The sequence below is a fragment of the Phoxinus phoxinus genome, assembly GCF_949152265.1.
Source record: "Phoxinus phoxinus genome assembly, chromosome: 9".
Classification (NCBI taxonomy): Eukaryota; Metazoa; Chordata; class Actinopteri; order Cypriniformes; family Leuciscidae; genus Phoxinus; species Phoxinus phoxinus.
Genome location: NC_136884.1, coordinates 10,109,306 through 10,134,039, shown reverse-complemented (window position 1 = coordinate 10,134,039; position 24,734 = coordinate 10,109,306). Strand labels below are relative to the sequence as shown.

The 24,734-nt window shown below is 40.4% G+C and overlaps 1 protein-coding gene across 1 annotated transcript in view; it reads left to right on the top strand.

Moving 5' to 3' along the window:
• plxna4 (plexin A4) overlaps positions 1-24,734 on the top strand; it is a 201,332-nt gene that overhangs the window by 26,819 nt on the left and 149,779 nt on the right. The window contains exon 3 of the mRNA XM_079622819.1: positions 4,917-5,099. Coding sequence (XP_079478945.1) covers positions 4,917-5,099 — 183 coding nt within the window. The remainder of the gene's footprint in view (positions 1-4,916; positions 5,100-24,734) is intronic.

The window sequence follows — 24,734 nt, the reverse complement described above, 5'->3', positions numbered from 1 at the left end:
TTTAAAAAAGAACTATAATTTACAGTATAAAAATTTATATTATGTATAATACATGTAACTGTGTTTTTCAATATTGAGTGAGTGTTATATTGCGGCAAAGGTAATCTAAATATAAAAGTAGGACAAACGAGCATGTGGAAATTGATTAAACGATATCTACTGTAATGATAAATAAAAAATAAATAAATATATTATATCCGCCACTATCTGGATGGAGCAATATATCATGCCTCCCTACTTGTCAAGTTAAAAATAATCCAAATTTTTCAAATACTTCTCGAGGCCTCTGCACCTTCCGTTTCTGCATAATCTAGCTGTTTTTGAACACAGGCTGTTTTAAATCATGTTTGGTCAAGTGAACCTGAAATCAGTCTAATTATAAAGGGTTTGCTTAAAACCTATTGGTCGACTTGTTCAGTTTGCAGATATGCAAATTTGTTCATCTCTAATAGAATGCCATTATGCTGTCCTCCAGAAAGGTCCTTTTCTGTGGAGAGCTGGTGTGATTGTCTATCAGTTGTTCAAACCTGATAGAAACTATTAAGACCGACCGAGTGGAGAATGCACCCAATCAAATGCATAACGGACACAAAAAAAACAACCTCTTAAATGCTGCAGAATTGTGAGAACACAAGGATTGCCATGCTCAGAGCTGATTGAGTGTTGATATAATTACGTCGAACATGGAGCTGAGATTTGTGGGAAATAATGTCTTTGTTGCTAACAACAATCCCTGCGTGAGATATTACTTGAGCATGAAAAGGAAAGACTCTGAAAGGGTAATTATATGACTGTGCAGAATTAGCTCTTGAAGAGCCGATTCATCATCTGAATGATGTACACTAGAGCCCTGCGCGGGACTGTTTTCTTCATCCCGCTCCCGCCCGCGCCCGCCGAATTTCTGACCATTACCGCCCGCTCCCGCAACGTATGTGTTACACTTCCGCCCGCTCCCGCAATATGCATGTCCACTCCCGCCCGCACCCGCAAAACTCTGAGAATCTATTCCCGCACAATAATAGAGATGCACTGATTTTGTGTCTTCTCCCGTCCCGCAAGAAAAAAACACGCATTTGTATTGCTTTTATTACAGAGATTCATGCGGTTGTTTGTTTCGTTTCCCTGGCCTGCATGCATTCTGACGCACTGGTCAGGAAGACGAATAGTAGCCTGGCTAGGCTATCGGGGACATCTAAAACGCTTAGGCTACCGCGCGTTTCTTTAGACATTTGTCACAATGAACAAAGTCCAGTTCCTTTCCATCTTTATCAAAAACAATTGAGAAACTTCTCCAAATGTCAGACTTGCCTTGCGCTTAGGTTTTGTGCTGTAAATACCTAGTTTGAGGTTCTTTTCTACATCATTTATTGACATCTCCATCATGTCGCTAGGCAACCTCCCTATCCCGCGGTGTTTTTTTTAGCCGCCCGTTCCCGCCCGCAGCAAAGTTCAAACCGCCCGCTCCCGCGAGATTTGCGTTGGGTCCCGCGGGACCCGGCGGGACTCAATCCCAATGCAGCCCTCTAATGTACACTCGCAGCAATGATCAGGGTTTATTTGCATAAACTCTGCATTTTGATCAAACTGTGATCTATTAATAGCACATTAAAATGTTTTGCGGCCTCTCAGCTAACAGTGAGGCGATACAAAAGGCGTTTTTGAACTGAAAAGTGTGTAGTTCATGCTCTAGACCTGCATTCAGGGTTCCTTTTACTTCTTGTGCCAGATGCTCTTCAAGGTTGGTCCCCTATGTGCTCCAATTGGACAAAAAGACCTACAAAAAAGCTTCTGAAAAAAAAAAGCTTGGATTTCACTACTTGTGTTTCTATCCTGGGACACAGAGACGCCGGCACAAGGAAAGAGAGCTGCCTTTGTGTTGCAGGACGTAGCCAGGCAGCGAGTGGTCCGAATGACCTGATTCTGCTTCACTGTCTCTGGAACCAGTTCAAATGAAAAACGGCGCCTGCGCCGATCCAGAAGCTTTTAGTTGCGCTCGTCAAACCATTCCCTCCTCCTTTCTTTCTCTTCCCCCAACCACCACCTCCGTTACACCTTCAGACACGCAGCGTGAAATTGCCAATAATGCGGCAGCTTGTTCGAGCGCTCCGCACAGAGAGTGAGCGAGGCAGTCGTAGATGGAAAGGAAGCATTAAAGTCAGAGGAACGGAGAGCACGAAGAAGTGGAAAAGGGTTGATGGGCGGCAGGGAGGGCGCCCCCTCTCGCACATGAGGTGTCGAAAGATGTTATTTGCGTCGGGATGGGGAGAGAGGAAATGTCATGTTTATGTGCCTAGGTAATGAAAACGTGTCTGCTTCCTGAAAGGTTGACAGACAGGAAGCCTATTTCATTAGATTGCAGCACATAGGGTCTGATTGGCATGTTGTTCTCCTTGCCAGAAATACCGTGGCATATGCCAATGAGAAGACGACGAGACACATGCTCCATCCCCCCTGTCTGTGTCACAGGCATATGTGCCCTGCCACATAAGGCCTGGGCCTTCTGATAAAATAACCGCAATGCCAAAAGGCATTAGTCTGTGTCACAACTATTACTGTCATTGTGTTTATTCTTAGCGCAGTTTTCTTTTTCAATCCTAACCTCAGAGGTGGCAAGTCTTTGTAGCTATTGCTACAAGTCTGCTGTGTTGGGGCTTTACACATTTTGACCCGTGTAAGCAGGATCAAGGCCGTGATTGCGGTCGAGTTTCTTTTTTTTAAATTTGTGTGTGTAAGCAGGTGCGCACGTAAAAGCAGATTGCTGCTGCCTCAACAACCCCTGATGATTCATGGCCCCCGATATGGACAGGAGACATCTGCAGAAAGACTAACACTGCAGAAAACAGATCTTTCATGTAGCTGCGGCTTTCTAACAGGAGCCGTGCGCAAGAAATGAGCACAATTACTCTAGGCTGGCATAGGCGAGCTGAGCGGCACGCAGGCTTTGGCTGACAGCAGAACATTTCTAAAGGTCAGACATCTGCAAAGAGAGAGAGTAAAAAAAAACATATACGACGTTGAACATTTCCCCGTTCTCTCTCTCAACTCCCTTCTTCATTTCTCAATTTATTCTTCATTCCGGCTTCTATTGAGTGAACTGAGAATTGAGTGCGGTGTTCGCTATCGATTCGGCCGATCACTCATAAACCGCCATTTTAGAGAGACAGCCCCTGTCTTCCATTTGCTTAATGAAGGGTCTTGTATCTCCTGACCGCTGACAAATAGATATTTGCTATATTGCATGTAAAGACCTATCCGGTCACTTGATTGATCGTGTCTCTCTGAGGTTGGTCCGATAACTGCTCCACTACAGATTTGTCCCCTGGCCTGCAATGGATTTTCAAAAATATCATTAGCCGGAGGCCGTTGTTATTAAGATAAACACCGCTTCAAATGTAATTGAACTCTCATCAAGGGAGTATGTACATTATTTCAGTTCATAGTCTGTTAGTGATAATGTACATCCAGATGCTTCCTCTCCCAACCTGGGCATCACTCAGGATTGCCCTTCGCCCACTTTGTCACTTGGGACTGTGCTGTGGGTTGGAGCCTAGGGGCAGAACACAGCTCAAGCTGTCTCATGTTTTATGTTCTGACTGAGAGAATATGCCATTAAAAACTGAAATATTAATGCTAATAAAGCAGTTTGAGACACCTGTTATGCTGTTTCTCAATGATGGGCAATTATGGGCCATGCTTTTAAAACAAAACTAGACCTTTTAAAGTGCCTGACATCATGTAGGTCAAACTTTTGTGCAAGATGACACAAACACAAACACTGGGAGTTTTTGTAATATTTGTGTGTTTTCATGAGATATTGAAGTTTTCAGGTTTTTATGTGGTTTGACATCCTTCCAGCCAGACCAATGGCGTGTGTGTGTGTGTGTATATATATATAGGCGTGTGTGTGTGTGTATATATATATAAAATATATATAAAATATATATTAATATATATTACGCGTGTGTGTGTGAACAAAGTTTAAATGCTTTAGCAGAAATGAGTGTTCGAGTAAAAATACACTTTAGTATTTTTATTGCTAAAAATATTTTAAAAATGAATCAGTTTGAATCAGGATAATATATTTAAAAAATCTGTTCAAATTAACATTCAAATGTTATTTCTGAGCAGGCCTGATCAGAGCCTGAGGAGACACTCATGAATGAATTAAAGGCCATGAGCATATCATATTTGGCAGCACTTGAGAAGTGTTATGGTTTCATGCCCTCAATGAGTCAAAGCCCTGGGCATCATTAATCATGCTTTCGATTTGTTTGACATTTTATCCCGAGGTCTGTGCAGCTGTTTCAATGGATGCCGTTGTTTCCAAAGCCCTCTCAGTAGACTGAAATATGGATGCATTACCAAATTATTATTTCTATATCAGAAGCTGTAAATCACTCTATTCTGGCTGACACTGGCAACTTTCCCAGCCATATGTTACATGTCACACAAAGTCACACGGCATCACCTGAAACGCCATATTTAAAAGATGTTTTTTAAGATGCTTTTCCACCTGAAATGATAAATGCACTTGGTCTTATATCAGATGAACCTCTCAACCCATTTTAGATATGACTGGCTCAGTTGATGCTAAATAGTGACAATGATTAATCTGTTGTGAAGCTGCCTCTCAAATGGTCCAGTAAACGTATGTTGTGACAAACTAGTCTAAAGAAACAGAAAAGCTTTTTCTCCCACCTTGGTAGCATTTTCCACATCCTTGCTAATGATAATAGTCCATTGTCTTTCCCTCACACTGCTCTAAACTAGAATGAGTCATTAAGTTGATTTAGTATGGTTGACTAGTTTTAGATTTTCCATCTATTGTTTTTAAATTATTTTAGAGACTGTTAGTGCTTTAGTTTGCACACTACTCTTAATTAGTTGAATTAAACATCCTTTGTTCTCCTTTCTAGCTTCTCACCATCGATGACAACTTCTGTGGTCTGGATATGAACGCCCCACTTGGTGTCTCTGAGATGGTACGCGGAATTCCACTCTTCTCCGAATCCAATGACAAATTGACATCCGTTATCGCCTACGTGTACAAGAACCACTCTTTGGCTTTTGTGGGGACCAAAGGAGGTCGTCTGAAAAAGGTAGGACTTTTGTTTCTTTTCCAGAAGCGTGAGAAACAGGAGTTAACTGACCCAAGGATTGTATCATTGTTGTAAGCTTCTAAAAAGCATCAGAGATCGAGTAAGTCTTGTGTAATAATTGCTGACTTTGGGCATTTCATAACACATGAGAAGATCCGAGTGTGGTCAACTACATCCGTTCTGTAAGAACGTTAGATCCAGTGAGTTTTGCAATCATGGTCATGCTCTGCAATCTTCTGCTGTTGTGTATGACGCGTGTAGAGAGAAACGGTTGGTAAGCGGCGCAATGAGAGGCAGGCAGAGAGGGCCATGGGAATCCCTGCACAGGCAGAGGCTGTCGGGGGTAATTGGATGATGCGGTGCAGGGGCTTTCGGCCCGGTACCCTCTTCTCTGACTGTGCCTCAGAGGAGCCGTGTCTGAGACGAATCCAAGGGCCAGCCAGACACTGCACAGAGCAGAAAATAACATTAAAATAGAGAGAGAGCACGACATCAAGGGAGGGTAAGACAGACAGAGAGGATGAGTGAGAATGAGAGTATCATTTTTCTCTTTTTCTCAAGTGCTAAACCTCCAGGGTGTTGACGTTACAGACGGGCAAATCTTTGCCAAAAGGCAGGATTCCAATTTGACGCATTCTTGTTATTGTGATGGTGTGTTTTGTAGTTGGGTCTGGCTGTGGATGAAAATCCGTGGCATAACAGACTAGTCCTCCCCCCCAAAAAAACAGTTTTGGTACTGTAAGCAATGTTAGTTGTCCTGGAACTTATGCCATATTTAAGACTTGATCACACCAAGAATAATAGCTATATTAGCTTCCACACCGAGGCACGATGACATCCGCTTTATTATAAGCATGTGCTGCAGTTATGCGTTCTGCCAAATGCTTGAGCTCTTTAAAGTCTGGTGGGTTCCGATTGGCTGGAAAAAAAAGGTTCTGAAAGTGATTCCAAAGATATTGTTCCTCTGTGTCATTATCTATGTAGTTGTGGTGTCGACTTCCCTATTATTGAATTAGAACGATTATTAATACTTATTGTTACAGTTGAGACTGTTGTAATTATAGAGATGGAGCACTCATACTTCAAGACAACTAACTCTCTAAGATCTTGCAGGTAATAAGGATGTTTTCTGTGTGCCATTCCATTAAAAAAAAAAAGACTGACTTGTTTTGTTAGAGACTATGATTGACGAAATGACAGACACCGAATTCCAGATACGAACAAGCCAAACAAATCTCCAAGGAACAGACAGACAACACAGTGTCTTTCTCTTTCAGGCAGACGGACACACATAACCATGCACACACACACACACAAACACACAGAAACCTTTTAGTTGCCATTTCAGTGATTGCAGATCTCTGCGGGAAAACAGCCGATGATGTCACAGTTGCCTTTTAGACAAAGCAAGAAAATAGTCCTCGCTGGCAGTCATTAATCAATGAAAATGAGTTTATTACTGTCCCTTTTGCATGGTGATTTATAGTCCGCCAGCACGTCACACTCAGTAAATTGTTTACTAGCTGAAGACGAGCTCATCACGAAAAGTAAATATTATCTGGAGCAATTTTGATCGTTTATGCGAGAGTCGTACGGGAACCTTAGAGGGGAAAAGACCCCATGAAATCAAAATGAGAGTTTTGAGAGGTCTTGTTTTTCCTTGTGTTACTGTTTTATTTTGTAATTTTTTTTCATTTAATGCAGTTTACAATCTCCACCAGGTATTTATTTAAAATTTGAACAGGATAATCCAAGGCTTACTGCATTCAGCATGACTGCGGTTCTCCAACTGTAGTTAGCGTTGTCTGTGTGATTGACTCCGAGAGGAGGTGCAATGGCAGGATGTTCTGTGTCTCACCGTGTTAAAAGTCAGAGCTGTAGCCAAACCCCAGAGAGAAGCAGTAAACAACTTCTAAACCCTCCAGAGAATATCACACAGACACGTTTTTATAATGCGTGCACACACGGCCATCAGCATAAAAAGCACAGAGCTGAAAACATGAAACTGCTGCGTTTGCTGCAGCAGTTGTTCAGCACCCCTGGCACTGCGGCGGACCCCCAGACCAGATGTGGTTTTGGGACTTTGGAACCTCTTTGTCCCCTCTTGCTCCCTTGTTCTTCATTAATCCACCCATATATCCATTCATCCATCCATCACTCTCTCCCTATGCCTCTTTTTTCCCCACACATTTGTATGAAATTTTGTATGCACTTTTTTATGTATCTAGTGCAACAAAATAAAGGAATTTATGCTTTATATTTATTTAATGTATTTATTTAATAAAAATGTTATAATATATATTTCTATTATTATTGTTATAAAAATCAATTTAAATTGAACTTTGTTCATTTACATATACTTTTGACATTGTAACAATACAAAGCGGGTTGAAAATATGCAATGTTTACTCGTTGTCAGTGTTACCTAGGCCGAGAAATTCACATTTATTTGTCAGCAAAAGTCAGCTCGATGACATAAAATACCTTTGACAGTTGGATCGACTGGACAGCAGTTGTTATTTTTTCAGCTGTTTGGCATAAAATGCTGTATTTGTGGTCATCCACAAATTTTGAAATGTTGACTAAGATTTTCAGATTTTCCTTCGTGGCATTCTCTCCATATTTGCTACAGCATATTTTACAACGCACTGGATCCTTCTCTGGAAACCAAAAGTAACTCACTCCCACTAAACGTTTACTCTTTAAAATTCTTGCACCAGGGAACAATACAAGTCAACACCATTTTGACTAAAAGTGTGCTAAGAAGTATTTCCTACTAAAGCAAGGCACCATTTGACTCTGATCAAGCGTATCCTTGGCAGACTGGTGTGAGTGGCCTTGGACGTCAACATACCAAGTGCATTGTGGGTATTGACGTTTTCCTACGTATTTGGCAGAAGGGAAGACAAAAGCCTTCTTTTTTTTTTCTAGTCAGATAGCACAGATTTCAACAGTATTTCACCTTTCTTACTGCATAAGAAAGTACCCCTTTAATTACATTTAAATATAGGCCTAGGCCTACATTTATATTATAAATTAAATTTATGCCACCACAAATGATGTTACACGTTTTCTTAATTCTCTCCAATCTCTTTAGTTCTCTTTAGTAGGCATCTACATTATCCTTTCAAAAAGCCATCATGATGCCTTTCAGTGTTTATGTATAATAAATAGGCCATATGGCCAAGGCCTCAATCCTCTGCTTTGGCCAGTAGCTATGTCAAAAAGGGTGAAATTAAACCTATTAATTGCGGTCAGCGAATCTGTTTTGAGCCAAGGGTGAAGTCGACAGTCTTTTAATCCTTTCGCGTGAGGCATTCGTGGCAGCCCGTTTCACTGGCGGGGTATACACGCAGACCAGGAGGGCCGGATAAGCCCCCCCGCCGAGGTGATAATGCATCCAGTAGGCCTGCTTGCCGCTGAGAGAACCTCAGCCACTCACTCAATACAATGAGCAGCTAACCTTGAAGCAGACCTGGCACAGGAAGTCTGGCTGACAGCGCCCAGTGTGAAGGACAGAGGGGAAAGTGCTTGTGTGTAGATGGGTCGAAGTATGTGTGTGTTATCTGATGAGGTTCTGTGCATTTAGCCATGAGGTGTGCACTGAAGTGAATTCTTCGGCCCTTGGAGACGCCACTGAGGAGATGCACAGTTCAAAGGGCACGATTCAGACACTGTAAAATTGTTCAGACCGCGGAGACGGGTTGTTTCAGGATGACGGCTCAGATTGCCGGTTGTCGATGGTGATGGCTGGCGGAAAAGGCTTCAATTTGTCTATGAATGGTAGAAGGTGGTGGGGAAAAGGTCACGTTATCCTTTAGAGGTGACTGCCTGTACGTGAGCATGGATTTGTGAGCATGTACATAGGGCCGAATACACTATGTACAGTATTAGGGATGTGTCAGTCTACTTATGTTTGAATGAATGAATGAATGTATAAATGAATAAAGTATTAAACAAACAAATAGATAACAAATTATTATTATTAGTTCTTTATCGAATATGCATTTATGAATGTATAAATATGAAAATGTAAATTGTTATAAATTGTATATTGTCTGTTGTTGGATGATTAGTCAACTGGTTTACCACCGTGACCCATCCCTACTTTGTGTGCCGAAACCTGGTGGGTTGGCTCGCCTTTGTTGGATGTGTGTGTTTGTTTGGACGCTCACCACAAATGTAGATTATTGAAATGATGTGAGAGAGCTAGAGCCACTGGAGCAGAGGATTAAGTGTTGAAATTTAATGATGAAATATGCTGCAGGACAGCGTGCTTTAGATGCAGGGGAAACTGTGTGTGTGCGTGTGTTTCAGAGTGCATATGTGAATATGGGCATGTTGAGTGTGTGTGTGTGTCCCGTGTATACAACAGTTTTATCACTCTCTCTGCAGCTGCTTATGCCAAACCCCAGAGGAGAACACAGTGGTTTCGAGTTGGGCCTTTCTGCAGAGAAACGGAGCAGGCCTATAGAGAAACATCCAGTGTGAAAGTACACAACTCATTTGTAAGAGACACTTCAATAAGTGTGTGTCCTGAATACGTCTATGACAGCAAAACTTAGGCCTCTTCCCTTTATGAATCTATGGGAGGGTTGCCATGACAGCCAGGCTGCTCTCTTTCTCTTTCTCTATCTCTCTCTCTCGCCTACCATGTGTTGTGGCATGTTGCAGTAGCTTCACTTATCTGAGAGAAAAGAACCATTTCCTGTCGTGTGACAACAACACAATCTAGTAATTGAACACAACATACATTTATCAGAATGGCTGAGATTAAACAACAGATATTATATATAAGACCAGTCTGCTTTGCTGCAGTTATTCACATTAACACGATCATAGGAAAATAATATCTCCATATTTTGGGGGGTTGGGTAAAGCGTGCATTACTGCTATCTTCAGTAAATGTAAAAAATATAGTTAAAAAATACAGCACATTTCATAGTTGTCCTTTCTTTTCCTGAGGCTTGCGTGGTTTCAGTGTCCACACTATAATGTGTTGATAAACCTCCTGTCTGTCTTGTTGCCTCTCTCTCTCTGTGCGTGTGTGTCTCATTCCATTTTAATGACTTTTTTGTGCAGTTTTCTAGGCGAGTTTAGCTGCAGTTGGTCTGTTCTGAGGCAGAGCTGGAAACCTTTTGCTGCGGTTGTTTTGTGGGTAAAGCCTGCAAATGAGAAGTGAGGCGCAATAATGACCTGGGAGCGGTCTGAGATCCACACTGCCGACAACATGCTGGCCTGTTAGTGTATCTGGGGTCAGACATACACGCGTACACACACACACCAGCCTCTTATACTGGCCTTGTTATTCAGCCTCAGAAAAGAAGGGAGGGCACATAGGGGAATGAAGGTAACAGAAAAACAGGAGGAGGATGCATAGGAGGATGCAGCCTCACCTTTTCATTCTGTGTAAAAACACAGTCAGTGACTTCACAGAAAGCCTTCCCAAAGCTTTCATGGCATCATAATTGAACAAATTCAAGTGATCTTTAGAGATATAAGCAAACTAATATATAATAATGCAATGCTCATTTCTCTCTAAAAATGTAATTAAAAAGGAATTATATAAACAGATTCACTTTCAATCACTCTTGTTAATGTCATTTGTTTCTTGAGCTAACTGCTGAAATACACAGGATTGTGGGATATTATAAGCTTTCTTGATCTTCTTGATTTGTTACTTGATATTTTTGTTGATTCTTTGATTAATAGAGCAAAAAGAACAGCATTTATTTGATTTTTTTTTGGAACATCATACAAGTTTACTGTTACTTTTTGATCAATTGCATCATAATGCATCCTTGCTAAATAAAGAGTTAATTTATTTCAAAAACTTTTGAAAGGTAGCTCATGCCACCTCACACTTGGCATACTTTGGCATTCACATCCATGTTTGTGTACCTGTGTAGAGTATGTTCCTGACATAAGGATGTGTATTAGATCTGTATCAGTAAGAGGAAGGTTTGAGCTACTACACTGCATGAACACATTGGGTCTAAAAATAGCCATGACATGTCATGCATTTGATATGTGTCTATTTTTAGTGGAGCTTTGTTTGGTCTACCACTCCTCTGTGCCCTCTATAATTGATAAAGCCCGTTTGCAGCTCAGCAGGGTGACTGCACATGGTTTCTTCTGTTACATCACTGATTACACACAGCATAGATGGAGCACAGCATTATGGGAATTGTAGTCATTGTGTTATTCATTGTGCTTGTCTCTATTATGAATACTATTCAATTAAATGGTTTTCTGTCTTGTAAGTACAAATAAATCATGCACAAGCCTTCTCTTGTTGGAAATTTTGGGTGCAACAAAGACATTTTTCCCTGACTATTTTAAATTCAGCCACAGCTCCACGTTTGTGAAGTTCTTGGATGTTTTCTGAAAGGAAGTGAGAAATCAAAGCTGACAGAGACACCAAAAAAGCGAGAAAGAGAGAGAGGGAAAGAGAATATTCTTGACTATGCTCATTCATAAGGAGGGTTATTCATCCCGAGGTGAAGCGAATGCCAGAGCTCTGTAATCATACTGCAGTAATGGAGGATACGGGCTCCGCTCTACCATTCAGTGCCAGTTTAAGATATGCGGGGCTTAGATTACCATGTCTATTTTAGCTGGGTTGCATAGTGTCTGTGGAAAGGGTGGATTTTTTTTTTTGCATATGTGTGTGAATGACAGACATTGTGGGTTGTGTGGATGTGGCAGTGTTAACTAGGTTGCGTTGAAACTGTAGCTTAAAAACGTTCAACTGGTAGTTTGCTTCACCAGGGGTTCTCAACTGGTTTTGTTTAAGGAAAAGGGGGAAACAATACTTAATAGGCTAGAAATTAAAAATGTCATTTGTTTACATTTATAGCCTACTATATTATGAATAAATTAATTAATGAATTCATTAATTGTAGCTTATTAGTTATAGGCTAGTTTATTATAAAAAAGTAAACTGCAAATTACAGTAAATACTAAATTTGGATTGAATACAATTAATAAGACTTGAAGAAAATGTATAGGGAACATTGATTTTTGCACTTAGCTTAATATTTTGCTCTGAAACGAGCTCAGATTTATTTTGGCATGTTTGATTATTGCCTTTCCCAATAATGCATGTTACACCACTACTTGGAAAAAGTTGGAAATCTACACTATTTTGTAGACAGCTGATTGTCACGCTACTGAAAAATGTTCACATATTCTCTCAAATATGTCTTCCAAACTGTCTCTCTTTCTGCTCTGTCCTCTCACCATAATTAGCATGTCTGGATCTGCCCTGAAAGTCCAGAAGCCTCTAGTAGTTTATGAGAAGCATTATGAGCCAGACCTCTCCTTTTAAACAGCAGTAAACAGACCATTAAGACTCCCGTAAAACTACCTAAACGCCCTGTAGGAGATGCCCACTTTCGAATGGCAGTTTCGGCTACTAGCCTCTCTGAACTAATGGACATATGTCTGCTAGAACCATCTCTCTCTTCCTCAACAACCTCTAAACTCCTACAGAAAACCTAACTGTCATGGACCATCAGAAGCAGTTGTGTAATTAGATGCATGCCTATTAGTGTTAGTTGTACTGTGATTGTAAATCATGATGAATTTTGGAAGGTGAAGAAATTTTTTTTTTCCTGCAAAATCTCTAGGTATATTAAGAATTAAATACTGTATGTGAAATAGTATGCTGTTTCCAACCTGTATTACTGACTTTTTGGCTGAACTATCCCTTTAAGTAGTTAAAAATCATGGCTGATTTTGCACACAGATAATTCTCCGTTTAGGAAATGAGAATCAAGTTTAGTGCATTGCATAAGCAACTGCATAAAACCCATAAATCACCATCAGATGTGTAATTTTCCACAATTCTCCACTATAATCACTCCTCCCGGTCACGTTTACCAGCTGCATAAGGGCTGCATCCTGTCCAAACTGGTTTAGAACCTCAATGTCTCTATTTTGCTTGTACCCAGTAATGTCTTGTAATGTGCTAAGTGTATTACTTTATTCAGTGCTGCCGCCTCTGTGAGCAGACAGCCTTACCAAGCTCAGGACTCAAGTTCAAGAGATACTTCTGTTCGGTTTAATCAACCCAGTTTGATCTGATCCACGCGCAGGCAATGTCCAATCAACTGTGTGCGCGCGTGTGACAGAGTTTGTCAACATGTTCTTAAGCCTGCGGAAGTGCTAAGTGTGTAAGATGGTGAGGGAATGATTAGAATCAGACATGCTGAGGCGCCACTCCTTTCAGCCAGATAGGAACTCCTTGATTCTACATTAATTACTCTGTGTAACAGACTGTGAACATTCTCTTTCAAACGTTTAATTAAAACCAAAGTTGATCTTTAATTAAATAGTGTGGCGAAAGGTTATTCATATTCGTTCGACAACTCCAAACTTCTATTGTTTTAATTAGTCTTCGAAACGTCTTTGTGTCTGAAGATGACGGTTGAAATTTTTTCAGGGCCGTAGTTGAAAGCAGAACCCGGTGTAAGAAAGTTTGAGTTGATTAATTTAAACGCGTCAACATTTTCCACTCGTTTTTTATTTTTATTAATCTGACACCTGTCTGTTAAACATGCAATAAAAACCCCAATAGGCTGTACAAGGATGCATTTTTTTTACACAAGGGCAATCCATTGCTTTACCAGCTGAATGTATGCTACTTTTAAACATTCAACTTTATAGTTAAGCAACTCTGAATACAGTATGCAAGGCCTACTTTGTTGAGCTGATTTGTGTTCCTTGAAACTGTAACGCATAAATTATGACCGTCATTGAATGTGTTGTGTTAGCATTGCGACGAAGAAAAATCTGCTGTCCTGCTTAACCGCAGAGCCAGCTCTTTATCTTTTTCTTTTGTTCCTTCATCTTCATCTTCATTTCTTTTCCCTTTCTCTCTCTCTCTCTCTCTCTCTCTCTCTCTCTCTCTCTCTCTCTCTCTCTCTCTCTCTCTCTCTCTCTCTCTCTCTCTCTCTCTCTCTCTCTCTCTCTCTCTCTCTCTCTCTCTCTCTCTCTCTCGCTCTTTCTCTTTCCTCCTCCTCTTGCTTTCTCTGATTTATGAGCTGTGGTCTTCACATGTCACTGTAACAGTAGAGGACATATTGCAGGTGAGCTTACATTAGCCAATCCCAGCGCTTCCTCCAGTCTCAAGAGGTGACCGGTGTGACTCTCTGCTGTGGAAGCAGGAAACTGGGCTTCCTCACAACTGGGTCACTCATTCTGTTCCCTTGACAATACAAGGCAGGAACAACCTAGAAAAGGTGCACAGCGGGTGTGTGTCTGCTGTTATAGAGCTCCATTTTGTCGCTGTTTGTAGGATAAATATAATTTGCATATGAAAAAGGTTACACTCAAACCATCACACTTCCTTTACATGCTCTACAGCAGGAAGATGTATAAAATGATGCTGAAATTAAGACTCTCAGCCCTCATTTCCTTCATTCCCTCCTTTTCTCTCGTCCCTTCATCCCCTGCTGACAGAACCATCACCCAAACCTTAATAAGTGGATTTTTATCTCGGCTACACCGTCTCTCCCAAAGGATTATGGGGCTTTTCACTACGCTCATGGAATGGTAATTACAGATCTTTGAAAGAAACACTTTCTATTCCAGTAGATGGAAGATACATGAGATGGGCTGCTCATTAGAGCCTGTGCCCTGCGTTTGACTTGCACATGCATTCATCATGCCATGTTCTTTTGTGTTTGTTTAAAGGGTATAGAAGTGTGTGTTTGTAACCTTCCGTAGGGGAGACATAAATAGGAAATCATGAAGATCTCACAATACATTGTATGTGCATTATGGGAATTTCCATTATTGTAGACCAACCTGCGAGAGTTATATGTGTGTCCAGAGATGTTAGCAAGTCAAAAGAGTCCTAAACATGGGGTCAGTAGCACAACAGAGCCCTGGAATGTCAATCAGACAGAAGTGCTGGGAAGAAGTTTTCATGTTCTTTGAATTGACTGTGTAATTCAGCTTGCAGCCCATCGATTATTTCCCCAGGTTGAAGAATTTGCGAAAATTTGTGGGCAAACAGGTAAAAAAAAATTGTTATTGCCATTTGTGTAGTGATGTCAGAAGCACAACTTACACAGAAGTCTGTTTCTGTTGGTCAATATGCCGTGAAATGACTGAATTTTCACCGAACATGGTAAATGTGACCTGACCTTTATTTAGTGTGATTCTAAGGACAGATCACTGCAGTCTCTTTTTACTTTTCACGTCTTACTAGAGCTCAAATCTTTGGTTTGTTCAGCCATAATAGCCAATGATCGGTCTGTGATGTCTAGTTCTCTAAAGCTCAATGTGACCTTTTTTTGTAAAAAAAATATCAGAAAGGGACCTTTGAGGAAAGAATTTGTTTTATTGCATTTTAGTCAATGATTTTGACTTTTGTCGACCAGCCGCGGATCACATGACATGGCTTTTCCTACAGCTGGCCATCAGGAAATATTGACTAGCTAACTAGTCGATTACTTCCCTGAATGACTAGTAAAAATGAATAGTTATGCAAGTCCTCTTGTGCATTTCTAGTAAAATAAATGTTATTGTCAAACAAGACACATTCTGCACTTTCACTTTTAATTCACCCCAGAAAATACAAGGCATCATGGGAAATGAAGTTTCAAGGGCATTCAGATGAGATTCAATATTTGAATTCTTTAATTTGCTAACAAAAGAAACTGCTGACTGCCATTTTGTTCTCCTGAGTTTGTGTCCTAGTTTATACACTGTGTGTAATCAAGGAAACCTTTTTACTGAAAATGACATTATGAAAAATCGAGGCTTAGTCATAAATGTATTCACTTTCTCTCCTTAAAGAGATTTTCTGCGTTAGCTGAGCAAAAGCACCAAAGAATGACCAGGGCAATTTTATTGGATTTGTCTCTAATTGGTTTCTGTTATTTCATTATAGCTGTTTAGTCTCAGCTGTTGGCCTGGCAAACCAACCGTTCGTTCACCGTAGACTCGTTCCTCAGTGGGCTATACCCCATGCTGACTCGTTGCAAGGCCTCATCTGTTTTTATACGGTAGACTTTTAACACAAACACACGTTTCACTCTGTCACCGAGACCTTCTGTTTACACCATTAAGGGAGCTGAGAATTGATGTAATCTGCTGCAGAAGGTCTAATGGACATATATGGCCTTCAGGCGTTCCCCTGAAGAGTCTTGCTGGTTCTTGTAGCATGGTATAACTCTAGCAACACCCGTTGTACTTCTACGCTCTTAAATCTTTTTAATTATTTCAGCACTTCATTATTACCTCAATTTCTAAATCACATAAAGATCATTGCTGTTTATGGTTACTACAGTCCTATTCTTGGTTATCATATGGAACTCAGCCAGATCTTTTGGGGTGATTAGGCAATAACCAAGATATGGAGAGCGTTTTGGGGCGGTGTAGAAGGGGGATTGGCATTAAGCCAAAAGGTTTGAGGACAGAGGCAAGTGAAGCGAAAGAGGGGCTCTCTTAAGCGAATAATTAATCTACATATTTTTTCTTTAGCATATCATTTAAAAGAGGAAAAAGCCACACAGTGTGACAGGGCAAAACATTTTGAGTTTTCACTGTTCACTCAAACCGACCTCACACCCAAACGCTAACCTTGACCTGTTTCTTCACTGCACTTCAAAGCTAATATCGGGTTTAAATAACCCTCTACCCCATTGGCATCTACTGAAATGTAGCTGAAGTGCTCCACTCACTTAGCACTTATCAGCATTTAGCATTGCTTTATTGGCTCTGGGCTGCGCTGCACACTTGCTCCTGTTGTGTCATTAATTAATCTCAGCCTCTGTTCTGCGTGGCCCAGAGCAGAAGACTCATGCCCGTTCTTTTTATTGTTTTAGCAAAGTGCTCTTCACGGCAGACCCTACTCCTCGACCCCCAATTTCCCCTCGCCCCTCGGATTGGCACTGGCACTCTTCTTATCAGTGGTGGACATGCATAATTGATTCAGGAATGAGGAGTGAAATTACGATGATCCACGGAAAACGCCGACTCAGACCGGCGTGACTATTTTGGGTTTGCCAGGCCGGAAACTGTCTCAACGGGGTGTCTAACAGCTCACTTAACCTCAGGATGGTTTTCATGAACACTGGCTACTTGCTGTGTCTGGGCCTTTTGCAGATTCAAAAAAAATACTCAATTAAATACTAAATAAACTAAAGTTTGTTCAACAACCACTAATTTGCTCTTAATCTTCTCAATGGAACCATCTGTTTGTAAGAAAATAGGTCCTATTACAGTCAGTGGTTTGATTCAGACACACGGTTTTGTACAATTTTTTTCTGCCTGTCTATGGATATAACAGCATTATGCTTGTATTGTGTGTGGCAGAAACCCAATACGGGCTGGAAAGCGTTGAAGAGCTGGTGTTTTTATGAAACGCTATCCACTGTTTCGGCAGCTGAAGTATCTGTTTCCACACCTTCTGCGGGCCACAATCGATGAGGCCGATCCATTTCTGTGGAGTTTGGTGTGCAGTGTTTTCCCCTGGCCGTGGGTTAATGAATGGCCATTTTGCAGAGAGAGGGACTTTCTCTTGTCTCTCATCTCTGATCTCTGAGTGCTGGTAATCTCCCTCTCAGCTGATGGACCATTCTCCATACACAAAGACACTCTGTCGGAGCTTTCTGTTGCACAGTGAATGTTCCAAGCAGAACACGAAACAAAGTTATTATAGTTTATTTGTATTTATTATTATATTATTTAGTTTTTTTTATTTGTATTTTATTATTTTTGAATGTACACCTTGGGATTTCTCCCAACATGACATGAAACGAGAAGTCATTAATTTTGTTTTATACTTTCATTTTTATTATTTTTAAGTTTATTGTTGTTAATATTAATTTTATATATGTATATATATGTACATATTTTTTTTATGTATGAGATATCCCCAACAGAATACACAATGCAAGGTTATTATTTTTTTTTTATTTTTTTTATTTTTTATTGTATTGTTTTTATGGCTTAATTTTTCATTTACGGGCATTTTTTTTTTTTACATCAACATGTCCAGATTTAAAATTAGACTTAGTTTAACCCTGAGATACTGCATCAGAGTTTATAGTGTTAGCACTGTCTAAAATGACATTATGTGAACAGGCATACTATGTAGCAAGGGCACGTTATTTTACGTGGATTGGTGCCACAAAATGTGCATTAAAACCCTCAGATCTGTACTCCGACTTTACCGCCATTAGTCTGTATACTGGATGCGTGCTTGGCTTTTAGCTATATTAGAAACAAGCGTTTGTTTAGCCCAGGGGAGACCAGAGTTACAGTCTCCTGTCTGCACGCTGTCATAACACTTGAGCTGTTCTCACCTCATTTCTGAACGAGCTGCTGATTTATAGGTTTAGAGGTGAACTATGCAGCACATCATATTGTTAGAGAGAGGCCATTTATACATCGCTCGCTCTCGCTCTCTCACCTGTCCAACAGTATTGATTATGCTCTCCTTTTGAGCTCCCGTAGAGGTGATGGTGTGACCTTCCCAGCCGTTCCATTAGCGGTATTACTATTCAGTCCAATCGCACTTTAGACTATAGACACACATACATGCTAACACACAATTACAAGTCCAGCTCTGTATTACTAATGTTTCGATTGAAAGAGATGAGAAAATATCAAAATGTACAGGCATCAAAGGACCACGATTAAATCAAAAACACTCCCAATGGGGCAAAGTGGCAAGTTCCTTACAAGGGGGTGTTATTTTCCACGTTTGATAGCCATCTGATATTATATATTGATATATAATTTTCTCCCTGGGGTCTGCAGGGGTTCGATCTTGGCCCGGCAGCAGCCAAAATTGTGTTTATTTCTGAGTACATACTTCACTGTATAAATGGATAAGATTTCCTTCAGCAAATTGAGACCTATAAATAGTAGAGTACATATACAGCATGTAAATACAGATTCAGAACTTGTTTCAATTAGAAAGATCTGATGAAATGCATCATGGGAAGGCATCTTTCATGGAAAAATCCCCATGAGAGACAGGTTTTATTGTCACTCTGATCACCTGTAGACACATGTGGCTCTGAGTGCAGGTAATAAATGTCACTCTCTGATGGGGAACGGTGATCAGGCCATGAGTTGAGGTGCATGGTATTGTAAAAAGAAGACAGACTATAAAAAATATACCCCCCCCCCCCCCCCCCCCCCCCCCCCCCCCCAGATGTCCTACTGTTCACCGAAACCTCACATTTCCCACTAAATCTTTCAAAAGAGACACCCCACTGATCAAAACAAGGACATCTCAGCCCCCAACCAGGGGTCAGGGTTAGGAAAGTTGATTAATCTGGCAGTGAGGCTAAATAGGATCATTACTTTGAGTTTAACATGGATATTGAATCTGATTAGCGGGAGTGCAAAACATCACGAAAAGAAAGACCAGCATGACTTTTGTTTAAATGCCACACACGTACGCGTTTTTCAGCTCTTTTCCCCCATTCTCTCGTCAGCGCTCAAACGCAGCATCCTGCAGCCCCCGGTTCTGTCTCTAATTGCAGTGTGATATGAAATATGTCATTTGCTGTGATGTGACGTTGAATGGTGACAATAAATTGACGTCGGTGTGAAGGGGAGAGTAATGGGGAGAGTGGAGAGAAACCAGAAAGACATGATTAGTTGTTTGCTTTTTGTGTAAAACCTTTGCTCACAATATGCCTCCACTTGGGTTATGCTGTTGGCAAAGCCCAAATTCCCTCAATTTCTGTGCTGGGGTGACTGTTATTATGGATTTCTGAGGCTGATAACAGTAAGCAGTATCCAGAGGCCGTTGTTGTGTTTTCTGCTGCACATCCTTTGACTTTGATGTATCAGTGGGCCCAGCTGAGCTCCTTTTAAAGGGATAGTTTGCCAAAAATGAAAATGCTGTCATCATTTACTCTCCCAAATGTCATTATTTAGCCTACTGAAAATCTTTCACTCTGCTGTAGCTTTCAAATCAAATGGCAGCATTAGGTTTGATGTCAGTAATGTTTGGCTACTTGCGTCACTTGAGAACCAATCATTTTTAGATGCCTAATGGTTTTGATGCACCTTTTTCTATATACTACTACTACTGCTACTACGACTACTATTATTATTATTACTACTATTATTATTATTCAATAATATATAGACAAATATTATATAATATAAGATTGATTTCATACAGTAATAAACAAAAATATAGTAGTCTATAAAAAGTAACTAAATTAAACAATGAAGTACAAAATGAAACAATGAAGTACAAAATGAAACAAATCATATTAATTGTAATACTATTATATTAATATTGAATTGATAAATTATTAATATTTTTATAAACATTTTACAGTCCTCTTATGTAGACTATTTATTTTATTATTTTTGTATATATAATAAATACAAAATTTTTGTTTCTAATTTTTTGGGAATTGACAGCCGCCATTCATGTCTGCCATTTGGGAAACAATGTTTTACAGAAGCGAAGTAACATGATTAGATAATGACACTTTTAATTTATTGAACTATTCCCTTAACAAATTGTGGTCAAAATCTTGACTACAAAGGGGAAACATTTCCTTCAAATGCCCCCCCGCGCATCTGACCGATGACTAGGTCAGACAATGAGCCAACTGACCAGCTGTTTGTATACTTTGTTGCCCTTGAGCTTTGACCTTGATCCCATGCCTGACCTTGACCCCTTTATGTAATGTGTCTGGGAAGACATGGACAGCTGGCATCATTGATTTTAGTGACCTTTCACATATTTGACTCTGTTTTTAATCCCATTTTTCTATTTGTTTACTCCATGCTTTGAATGTGCATAATTTGATCAAGTTCTTTTGGCTGACATGCTTGTACTGTATGTTTGAATAAACTGTGTACCATTCACCTTGCCGATTCTGATGAAGCCTTCAGGCCCCAGAGGCCCCTGCCATTCTTCCTGGCCAGGGTTGGTTTGAGTGCATTTGTTGTGTTTTTGTTTTGGAGAGCAGGAAGCTGGGGATAGAAAGACACAACAGGGAAGGTTTGACTCATCTTCTTTTGGTTTGTTTTAAAATCAGTATGTCACTTTCTTTTGATGTCTCTCCCTTTGTCTCCCCCTGTCTGTCTCACTCTCTCTTTGCTGTCATCTCTCGTTTAGGATGAAGGGTTTATGAATAGTGCAAAGGCTTACAGTGATTTCATTTCTGAAGTGACATCTACTGTAATGCACAGTTTGGGTTCACCATGCGATATCACATGCATACGCACACACACACATACACAGATCTTTGTTGCATCTCTGAATAATTAACATTTTGGGAGGCAGCATGTGTTCCTGTAAGAAGTCAGCCCAAACTGAGTGTCAGATCGAATAAAAATACCTCCTAGATTGCTTGTTGCGGTATTAGAAAACCTCACAGTACACTCACTGAGCTGCAGTGTACACACACACACACACACACACACACACACACACACACACACGCACACACACACACAAACACACACACACACACACACACACACACACACACACACACACACACACACACACACACACACACACTGTACTGAAAGACTGTTTCTTTCCAACTGTAAATGTGCACTATGCAAGACATCAAAACATGCAGATAGTATTTCACCAACACCCGTAGTATCTCAAAAATATAGCTTATCTTCAATCTTTCTTCAGTGTGGAGAAGATTTGAATGGGGTTCTCTATGCTTTTTCAAATTTAATCCCATTTACTGTGATTGGAAAAGAGCAGATTCATTTGAGTCAATTGTTCCTGTAATTTCCCTCAGAAACTCATCAGATTATGGCGTAAGACGTGTAAATGGCGTCTTGTTCACCCACTGTTAGAATGTGCAAAATAATCTGTCCTTATCTTTTAATTCTGTGAATTTGTGTTGTTAGATTCTGTCGATTTTACCCAAAGTTTAGAAGGCCATCAATGATGGTTATGGTAGAGGAAGATGGACATTTATGATGTATAAATCACAAACATAAAGGCTTTAGAATGATGAAGTCTATTTCCCATTTCCATGATTAATGCTTGGCATATCCCAGCTGACCGATAGAGTAGAAGAACTGTAATCTCTGCCACCCGCAAACGCCAGGAAATTAGTATCATAAATGAGCCTGTTTATTAATAAGCTTTAAAGAATTACAAACTACTGACACTCCAACCGCTGTTTGAATATTTGATTATTATTATGCTCATGAATTATAGATTGCTTTCCATCACTGAATATAGCTACAAACCAGTGATGTTGGCATACTGACTACGTACATCAACATGTGTGGCCATTAGGGGACTTTAATTTATTGATACGAAACAAGCTTTGAACCATGTTATCTTGAAAAACATGATAATTATGAGGGGAAATTTCTTCAAATTGAAGTCAAACTCTAGCCATGGCCTAGTCCTAGGTTTATTTTTAAGTATAAAGTGGGTGTGAAGTTTTGAGCGAGACCGCATTGGTAAAACTGTCATATAGCGAAGACCGAAATTGAATTGCAAGTGAAGAATAAGGCTCTATTTTTAATCTCTCCTCCATTTCAGCGAGTGGGGACGACAGGCTCTGAGTGCCACTGATGGAGGGATGATAGAACCCCCCCCCTTCAGATAGCACAGCATCTTTCCACTCAAGCACAGATACGAAGACCAATTCCTCTGCCAATGTTTTGCGTCTATCTGTTAAGACAACAGCACCATCCAATCCCCTCTTCTAGATAAGCTCGCTCAGGAGCAGGAGAGACTTTTATTAGCTGATTTAATGATTTCAGGATGATATAAACCCTCCCTTATGCTCTTTATTTGATAACACTCTTTAAAATCTACGTGCATGTATAAATGCATATGCATCTTCATTGCTTCCAACTATAGGCTAGAGTTTTCTTGTTGTTTTTGGTGTTTAAAACAAATTATGAGACATATAAAGAACTATAATGCTAGTGTTTGTCTTTGACGGGGTGTTTATATACACCTGTCTGTGCAAACAGGTTTATATTGTATCCAATGATGGAACATTGACTCTCATGCAGTTTATTTGCTTAATTTTTATTTTTTTACTGATCCCATCTGAGCATTTGAAAATGTTTCAAATTTTCATTGAAAGTTTCAAAACTTGATTAGTCTAATTTTAATTGTCCGTTTGAATAAATATTCATGGTTACACCTTTTGGCCATTCTGTTTTAATGCATTATAGTTTTTAAACAAATTATTATGAAAGGTGGGAGTTATAACTATGGTTACCTTTTGTTTGCTTAATCATACAACTACATATAAGGAATTAATCATTCATTATATACACAGGCTTCATAGAAAGTGTTTATCCCCCAGTCCTTTTATTGTCTGCCTTTTTTCACCATCTTGATCTCACAGGCTCTTTCTTTATGTCTGAAGATGAAAGTCTCCCATGACTCTTTTCTGAATCCCTCAATGAGCCCAAATTAACAGGGAGGGACAGCGGCCCCTCCTCAAACTGCCTCTCGCTGCAGGCTGTGCGGCGCAGGATCCGGGAACAAGGCATGGGATCCGGGTGCAGCCCCCTGTGGGTAACGGGACGTCATCAGAGTTAGTGTATTATGGGGGTGTCGTGGGGCGTGTGTCAGTGGGGGTCTGAGTTGGGCATTGTGAAGAGCTTTTTTTTATTAAACCGTAATCCGGGCAGCTGTTCTGGATAGATGCCCGCTCCCCAAACACACCGCCTCGCTGCGACTCTCTGCCTTTGTGGCTTCCGCCTGTGGGCAATAGATTCCTCTAATTATACACATCAAGACACGCACACATCAACACGCTGGTGTCATTTTCCGTTATACCATGGTGCACAGTGTGTCGTCGTTATTGTGCAATTCACCAGGGCACCGTTTGTGTGTCTGGGTGCGATATGAATCGCACGCGTGCCAAAATATTAATCAAGTTTTTATGTGTCATAATAATTAATGAGTTCAGTTGAAGGTACAGCTGTACCCCCTTTCTGGAGATATATCTACATTAACATAAACCCACGCTCATCAACCCTTCACACTTAAACACAGTATAGGATCTAAGGAGCTCCTTATACCTGCAGCTGGCTTTTGATTGAGTCGTGTCTCGCCGGGGGACTTCTCAAGGCGAGACACGTGCGTCCCTCGCTTAATTGCCCCTTCAGCCGCCTGCCAACTTTTGGTTCCCCCTTTTTTAACAAAGACGACTTCTTGCACGGAGGGGTGCGGCGCTCCAACTGCCACTGCCTTTTTTTTTGGAAGGCAGATATCAAAAGTGCCACGGTCTCAGCGTCTGGATCTCCCATGGTTTTCAAAAGTATATTGAAATGAAGCTAATGACTGGTTTAACACTCACCCTGTGGGATCATTGTGCATATGAGCTGTACCTAACACCACTGGCGCAGAGATTAATCTACCCAGGATGGTCAATAAAAGATCATAAAGGGCCTTATGTCACTCATCTCACCACAGAGGAGAAGGAAACAAAAATGCAGAGATTTGAAATGTTACACATAATTTTCTCTACATTATGGTTGTGAGATACTCCAAATGTGCTTATTTTGGCATTTGAAAGATCTCTACCAGAAGCTTTGTGCCCATTAAAAACTGCACCCTCAGATATTTGAGCCAAGTGAAAATTTTCACCGGAGCCAAGTCTAAAACTCTGTGGCAGAAATTGAGAA